Source organism: Austrofundulus limnaeus, unplaced genomic scaffold, assembly GCF_001266775.1.
Source record: "Austrofundulus limnaeus strain Quisiro unplaced genomic scaffold, Austrofundulus_limnaeus-1.0 Scaffold194, whole genome shotgun sequence".
NCBI classification, from domain to species: Eukaryota; Metazoa; Chordata; class Actinopteri; order Cyprinodontiformes; family Rivulidae; genus Austrofundulus; species Austrofundulus limnaeus.
This window is the reverse complement of record NW_013952596.1, coordinates 437,985-446,198: the sequence shown is the minus strand read 5'-3', so window position 1 is coordinate 446,198 and position 8,214 is coordinate 437,985. Positions and strand designations below refer to the sequence as shown.

At 44.1% G+C, this 8,214-nt stretch overlaps 1 protein-coding gene across 1 annotated transcript in view; it reads right to left on the bottom strand.

The window, feature by feature from the left end:
* Positions 1–8,214, bottom strand: part of maml3 (mastermind-like transcriptional coactivator 3) — a gene marked incomplete at its 5' end in the record, with an annotated part of 119,525 nt that overhangs the window by 61,829 nt on the left and 49,482 nt on the right. The window contains 1 exon segment of the mRNA XM_014018476.1: positions 5,768–6,667. Within this exon segment, the coding sequence (XP_013873930.1) occupies positions 5,768–6,667 (900 nt within the window).

Here is an 8,214-nt window from a genome sequence, read left to right as displayed (position 1 = left end):
ACCTCTAGTAATATATTCACTGAGAAAAATGGTGACGTGTTCAATTCTTATTTTACCCGCTGTGTGTCCAGCTCCTGCAAACTGATAGAGGAAAGAAGTAAAATGACCTGGTCTTCGGGGTGCTGTTCACACTTTCTCCTCTATTTATACAGCCTCTCTTCCCCTCCTCACCTCATGATGAAGGGATGCAAACCAATCYTTGAGCTCATCTTTGACTCTTTATACACCCAACTGACATGAAAAACCAGCTGTGAGCCAAGCTCCGACGTTACGGCAAAAAATAAAAGCCTTTTCTGGCAAATTGAACAAACAGAACGACTCATGATGGAGGCTGAGAGAGAGTGAGACTTACAAAATAAAAGATGTAAATTTAAATTTGTTTTATTTAGTAATGGCCGGTCTTTCCCCTCCAGAACCTTCAAAATAATATGTTGAAAGAAATACAAAAGGTTTGTAGCAAAAGTTGTTAGAAAATCTCCACACAAATCCTTCTCTACCAGGAAAAGCTGATGTTTGTGTGTTTGAGATCGGTTATGTCTGTTAGCAAAATATCTCATAATCCAWTGGACAGTTTTTAATGAAACTAMAACTGCCTTACTTTAGATTCAACATGTTTCCAGCAGTTAATTAGCTTTAGCYAACACAAAAAAACAGCTAAAACCTTGATGTGGTGGTGGCTGGAAGTAATCAACAACACATAATTCAAGCTTTAAAGGGGCAATATCATGTAAAATCAACTTTGAGTTTTATATCATATTATAATGTTATACTGTCATAAAAAACATGTCCAAAGCCTTGCTCTGACTCATTCATGCATGTTTGAGAAATCCTGCAGTGTTTTTATGAAGCCATGCAGAGGAGCAAAACAACAGGTGGGGACCAGAAACACTTTTTGGGACTAGAAACACTTTTTGGGACTAGAAACACTTTTTGGGACCAGAAACACCTCTGGGACATGTCTTTAAGCTGAACTTCCTCAAGCAGAGCGCACCCACTCCCCGCTCCTCACACCCCGCCCATGACTCCTGCAGGCTCTCAGGTGAAAGTGAAAGTGAAACCTAACTGTCTGCTGAGCTCTCAACATTAGTTTTCACTCAGTGAAGCTCTTTTCAGATTAAAAATACCTTTGAGGAAATGTATTTTCAGATGCCAAGTAAACTGCATCATGGCAGACCCCCTGTCCCCCGCGAGCCACCCCCAGCCCTTCTGTTCCTAGAAGATAAATAAGCAAATAAACTGTCTTATAAATGAAGTTTTCATTTTGATTTGAGAAAGCTTCCTGGACAGGAAGTGAAACATCTTCAGCTTCAGAATAAAAGCCCACTTATTTTGCTTTCCAACAAGTTTCAGTGAAGAAAGATTTAGCATTTCCCTTTTTTTGTATTTAGTAAAAAACTTGAACTCGTTTTAATCTGAGGGAGATCAGAGTCCTTAGTGAGACAATGAAATGTAAAATAAAAACAGGACTGAGAAGATGATGAAAAAGCTGTAAACTTGCTGCACGAGGCTGATCGTCACCACGTGAGACCACCCGTTCATTCACACACCGTCAAAACTTCCTGCTTCCATCTATCAGAGTGACAACAGAGGCTTCCTCAGAGGCGGCCATTTGTCAATCTGCTCTCATCCAATCATCACTCAGATAACCCCAGAGACCCGCCCACCAAGCTCCACACAGCTGCTTGTGCAAAAAAAAAAAAAAAACAAGCCTACATGCGTCTCACAATCATCATGTCACACACTGAGGCGACTGCATCCTCCCTCACACACAAACATCCACGGCCCTCGCGCCTTTGTTCCCCTCCACTCGCTGCTGCTTCTGCCGAGAAATCCACCACCGTGGTGACGGTAACCGCGACAACGGGCATAAATTAGCGTCACGCAATATGCAAAGCGAGGGAGCAACAATTAAAGCTTGACTAACGAGCTTTTGAGGAGTGAGGCTGAAGTTTCCCCGAGCAGCTGCTAGCTGGATTAGCTCACACGCATGCACGCACGCACGCACGCACGCACGCACACACACACACACACACACACGCACACACATTTGTTCTTGAACCCCGTGGGGACCTTCCATTGACTTCAATTCATTTTTTTAGACTTTATATCCTAACCCTGACCATTTACACTAAAATTAACCTCACAGGTACTAAAACTAACCTAAACCTCTGTCCTAAACCAAACCCCCAACCAAAACCGGCCTCCAAAGTTGTGGGGACCAGGCTTCAGTTCCCACAATGAGCATCCAGTCCCCACAAGGCTGCATTTTCCTGAAAAATCGTCCCCACCAAGTAGCAAACACAAGGGTATACACACACACACACACACACACACACTGAAACACAGAGGGAAAGGACGGAGCTGACAGATTTTTAACCATCACCTGTGAGACAAAACACAGATTTGCTTAAACAGAACGGACATGTTTGTTGGTCCCTGAAGCGATGGTTAATCTTTGAGTTATAGTCGTGTTTCAAACTAAGACTTTGACCTTAATTAGTATCACAGGAGCCTCCCAGCTTCTCATCAGCCATCCAGCCTATTTAAAGGGAACAAACAGCCACTGGGTGGTTCGCTGTGACTGCGTGCACAACACAGCAACGCTGAGAGCTCTGAAAGAAGATCACACATTTCCATGTTGAAAGTTAAAAACCACCAGATCATCTGCAAACAGCTTCATGTTCCTCTGATCAAGATTATTAAGAAGCACAGAGTTTGTGGGACTGTAGCCAGCTGTCCCAACGCATTCTCATGCCCCCAGCGTCAACATATTGATGCTTGGTCAGGTAGCCATCCACATCAACTTTCGGACACGCCAGGGTAGCCCCCGCGCGTCTGTTCTTTACGAGATGAGGTGGAGGAGGACGAGCGCATTGTCATATTTTTACAAGAGCAGGAAATGCACGAAACTAACCATCCCAGACTCTAGATTTAACTTCTATTAGCCTTATACAGCCTATCCATGACCATAGACCCTAAAATCAACCATTAACCCTGATCCCTCATATTAACATTTTTTAAATGTAGAGAATGCGCAAGAATTAACCATCCCAGACCCTAAATTTAACCTGTATTAGCTATACACAGCCTATCCCTGACCACAGTATCTCAAATTAACCATTAATCCTGACCCCTCACGTTAACCTCAGACCCCCGACCCAAAGACCCCTAAGTGACGCAACCCGGAAAAGCCACGGGTGGCAAGGACGGACGTGCGGGGGGTACCCGACGCATCAAAACTGGACGCAGACAGTCCCTGTCCAAGCGTCAATATGTTGACGAGTCCGACATGAGAATGTGTTAGCTGTCCAGGACATGGACGCAATARATGATGCAACCCCAGGTTGATCAGGATAAAACGAATGGTAGAAAAAGACCTAATAACCATCTCAAAMCATTAAAGTTGAACTCCAAAACCAAAACGGATCGCTTTCTAAATGAGAGGATCCACTGCTGACAGGAAAACAGAGATTCTGGATCTGATGAGACAAAACTGGAGCTTTTTCATCACAGCAACTGTCAACTTGATTATAGGGAAATGGTACCAACAAGTCCGGAGAAAAAACTTGAYCTCACTAAAGCAGAAGCTCTACTGACCAAAGACAAAAACTACCAGAGACTTAAAATTAAAAAGACAAATCAAGATGTTCAAACKGACACATTTTATTAAGATTAAATGCAGCTCTCTTTGTCACATCGACCATTTTTGAGWTTTCTAACCTTGACCTGAGGAGGAATTGTACTACTCTGGGTCTACAGCGTGTTATAATTAATCACTGCAACATAAAATCCTTATTATTAAAGAAGTCAAGCATTCAACCTAACCTGGTGCACCTCTGTAATTCACTTCCCAGATATAGATTTGAGGGATTTACGAGACGGCAGAAAAACTCATGCGGTAACATTTAGAGAAACCTGGTGATTTGTGTGCATAATTAAAATAATTTACTAAAAACTGACTTTCATATTCTGTCAATCACAGGTAGAAGAGAGACGCTCTGCTTTGGTCGTTTCTGCTTCTTCTAGAGGCTTGATTTTGTTTTCGATGTCTTCACTCAACAATAAATCTCCCGATTCCTGCAGTTGCCTTTATTTTTCCTCTCCGCACAAGACTCTCCTCTCTTTTCCAGGTCTCTGCTGCTCCTTCAAATAAATCTCTCCTCCCTCCTGTTATACTCCCCACCACCACCTCCCTAAATCTATGAAACACACTCAAACAAACATGTGCACACAAACACACAGCCCTCCAGGCAGCAGCAGCCACAAAGGCCTTATATTAATAAATCTGCTCCTTTATTGGTGCTGAGTGTCTGTGGCAGAGAGGAGAGGAGGGGGAGGAGGAGGAACAGGACAGGAGACGCAGAGATCACCAGAGGGGGAGGAGGAGGTGACTGACTGTAGCCATATCATCAGCAGAAGAGAGAGAGAGAGAGAGAGAGAGAGAGAGACAGGAACGATAAAGAGAAGCAAGGCAGAGACTCTAACAAACAGAAGCAGCTTGAAGACGACGAGCAACAGGAGTGTGGTTTCTCTTGTGTGGCTGTTATTAAGGTACAGTCCACCCACATCGTTACACCCTCCGCTCTGAGCATTATTACAAACACCTGACACCTGGCTGAACCAGCGGAGCGTGCAGAGTRGGCTGCACCAGTCGCTGGGAAACAAACTGCCTGAGGTGGGCTTTGGGTAATGACAGCGGCTAGCTGGGCTTTGCGGTCCAATCTCAGCCATCAGTCAGCTGTGACAGATTGGGGATATGAGCTAAGGAGCTGTTTAGCTTTGGTGCTTGCCTGGCGTGTGAGTGCTCGAGCCTGTGTGTCTGGGGTGGGGTGGGGGTGGGGGGCATCAGTGCTGCTAGTGTTGCAGAGGCATCAATACGCTCTCGACAGGCCATTTTCCTATGCCTATTCCCAGACTTGGCTTGTTGCTGGGGCAACTACCGCCATTTTACCTTCTCTGGTTGCACAACCATCCTTCTGAAGCGTTTTACAAGCCGATGACCCAACTTCCTATTTTTTCTTTTAAAACTAAACGGCTCCTGGATTATTTGTGTGTAAGTTAGAGGCAAAGCTTGTTGTTGCACATTAAACATTAAACAGAATGTGATGAGAAAAAGATCTCATCTCAAATAGACGATGGAGGAGGTCTGTAAACGGTTCTGCTGGTTTAAGAGTTTTTGTGCCAAATTACTGACCTAATACCATATATATATACATCCATCTTTTTATCCATCCATCCATCCATCCATCCATCTCTTTATACATCATCCATCTTTTTATCCATCCATCCATCCATCCATCCATCCATCCATCCATCCATCTCTTTATACATCATCCATCTTTTTATCCATCCATCCATCCATCCATCCATCCATCCATCCATCCATCCATCATCTTTTTATCCATCCATCCATCCATCCATCCATCCATCCATCCATCCATTTATCCATCCATTTATCCATCCATCCATCCATTTATCCATCCATCATCTTTTTATCCATCCATCCATCCATCCATCCATCATCTGTTTATCCATCCATCCACCTGTCCGTCCGTCCGTCTGTCCGTCCATCTACCCTTACAGCGAACCCCAGAGAACACAGCTATATGTCTTCTTTGGTTGAGCAACTTTTTGAATTTTAGGCTTCAGAATCAAAACTCAAACTAGAACCAACAGAGGACACAAAACTTCCAGCTGAACCAACTACAACCCAGCTCCAGCAGCTGCAGAACRAAAGCATTAATAAGACGATGAAGAGCACCCTTACCTGTCCGTGGGACTGCATGGCGCCGTAGGGTAGGTTCTGGTTCAACACTTTCTGCTTCATCATCAACATCCTCTTTTGTTCTTCCCCCAGGTGGGCTGTCTGTCCTGGGATGGGCCCCCCCGTCTGTCCCGGCCCGGCTCCCTGCCCGCCACCTCCTGCGCCACCCATAAAGGGCGTCATCATGGGGTTCTTGACCTGACCGTTCCCTCCCATGGGCGGAGTCATCCTCTGACTCATGTGGTCCACGCCGCCGCCACTGAAGTGACTCAGCGGTTTGGTGTTGTTGTACGACAGCATGGTGGCGGTCTGCTGCTGCTGTTTGGACATGGCGTTCTGGCTTATGCTGTTTGGCTGCTGCTGGCCCATCATGCCGATGTGGTTGTGAGGGAGGTAGTTGTTCATGGGGGCCTGCGGCGTGTTAAAGGCTTGCGGCGGGTACATCATCGGGCTGTTGGGTTTGTCTTGGTTAAAGGGACCGGAGTTGTAGGGGCTTGTTGGGGCCCCTGCAGGGGACCAGTTAGCTGCTTGTTTCTGCTGCTTCTGCTGCAACATTTTAGCGTGAGCGTGGTGCTGGGCCATCGCCTTGAGCTGCTCCGCTTTAGAAAGTTCGGGTGTGACTGGACCTAAAGGCTGCCCCCCGGGGCCGCCGCCACCCRCCCCTCCGCCCCCTCCCGTCCCCGTCTGACCCACCGGACCGCCCGGGTTCATCATGTATCCGTTCCCAGGCCTGGAGACGGCTTGCGTCTGGGCCTGGGTCGGGGTCTGAGGAGACCGGGCGACACAGTTGTGTAGCGGGGAACCTGATGGCATGGCCACGGCTGGAGACTGCTGCAGGGGCTGCTGAGGGGGGGTTCCGTTGGCAGTGGTTGCAAACTGAGGGCCGGAGGATGAAGGTCGAACCTGAGAGGAACAGTTACAAATAAAAAGGTACGAACAATTATTATTGATAAAACTAGGGATGCACGATATATCGGCATAAATATCGGTATCGGCCGATATTGGTCATTTCTTAGAATGTCGGTATCGCTTCGATATGTAAAACTGGGCCGATATTAATGTCCGATACTGATTTCCCACTTTTTWGTTTTGTGTTTCTGTTTTGGGAGGAGAAACGGTTGGTTGAGCAGCATTTGTTTTATCATGATAGTGMTATTGACACTGCAGCCAGGAATAACTGAAGTAGGGAGCCATGTCAGAGGTTTGGTCTTTTATTTACAGTATCAAAAAAAGACCAAAGTGTGTTTGTGCGTATATGTATAATATAATTTGTGTGTTTGTGTAATATCAGTAAATATCGGTTATCGGCCATAACAGCAATAATTATATTGGATATTGATATTGGCTAAAATTTTCATATCGGTGCATCCCTAAACAAAACAGTTCAACTTAACTTCAGACCTTTCTCAGGTTTAGCATAAAATCTAAAAATAATCATTTTCCTGCAAGGTTTTGTACCATTTTGTCTGTTGTGTGACCAGTTTTCAACTAAATCCTGTGCTCAGACCAAACCCAGAACCACTCAATAAAAGGATATTTGTATTAATTGACAAATCTCTGTGAATTACAAAGAAAATAAATTTAAAAAAACAACATACTTACATTTTATCATGACTGTATTTGTGACTTGATAATTGGAAACAGATTCCAAAGATCTTTTCATTTAGATCCAAACTAAACGGAACTAGGGATGCACGATACATAGGTATTGACTTCGATATTGGCCGATATTGGTCATTTTTTAGAATATCGGTATCGGTTTGATACTGGGCCGATATTAACATCTGATATTGATTTCTCACTATTTAGCTTTGTGTTTCTGTTTTGGGAGGGGAGATGGTTGTGTTGAGCAGCATCTGTTTGATCATGATATTGATGCTGCGCAGCCAGGAATAACAAAAGTAGGGAGCCATGTCAGAGGCCTGGTCTTTTATTTACAGTATCAATAAAAGACCAGTGTGTTTGTGCGTATATGTATAATATAATTTGTGTGTTTGTGTAATATCAGTAAATATCGGTTATMGACCATAACAGCAATAATTATATTGGATATCGATATTGGCTGAAATTTTCATATCGGTGCATCCCTAAACAAAACAATTTAACTTAACTTCAGACCTTTCTCAGGTTTAGCATAAACTCTGCCATCAACCAACCCAAAATAATCTTTTTCCTGCAAGGTTTGGTACCATTTTGTCAGTTGTGTGACCAGTTTTTAACTAAATCTTGTGCTCAGACCAAACCCAGAACCACTCAACAAAAGCATAATTGTATTAATTGACAAATCTCTGTGCGTTATAAAGGAAAAAAAACACAAAATAMTTACATTTTATCATGACTGTATTTGGGACCTGATGATTGGAAATAGATTCCAAAAACAAATCTTTTCATTTTGAATCAATCTATATGGAACTATAATCCTGCTGTGAATTCTAAATTTAGTATAATAT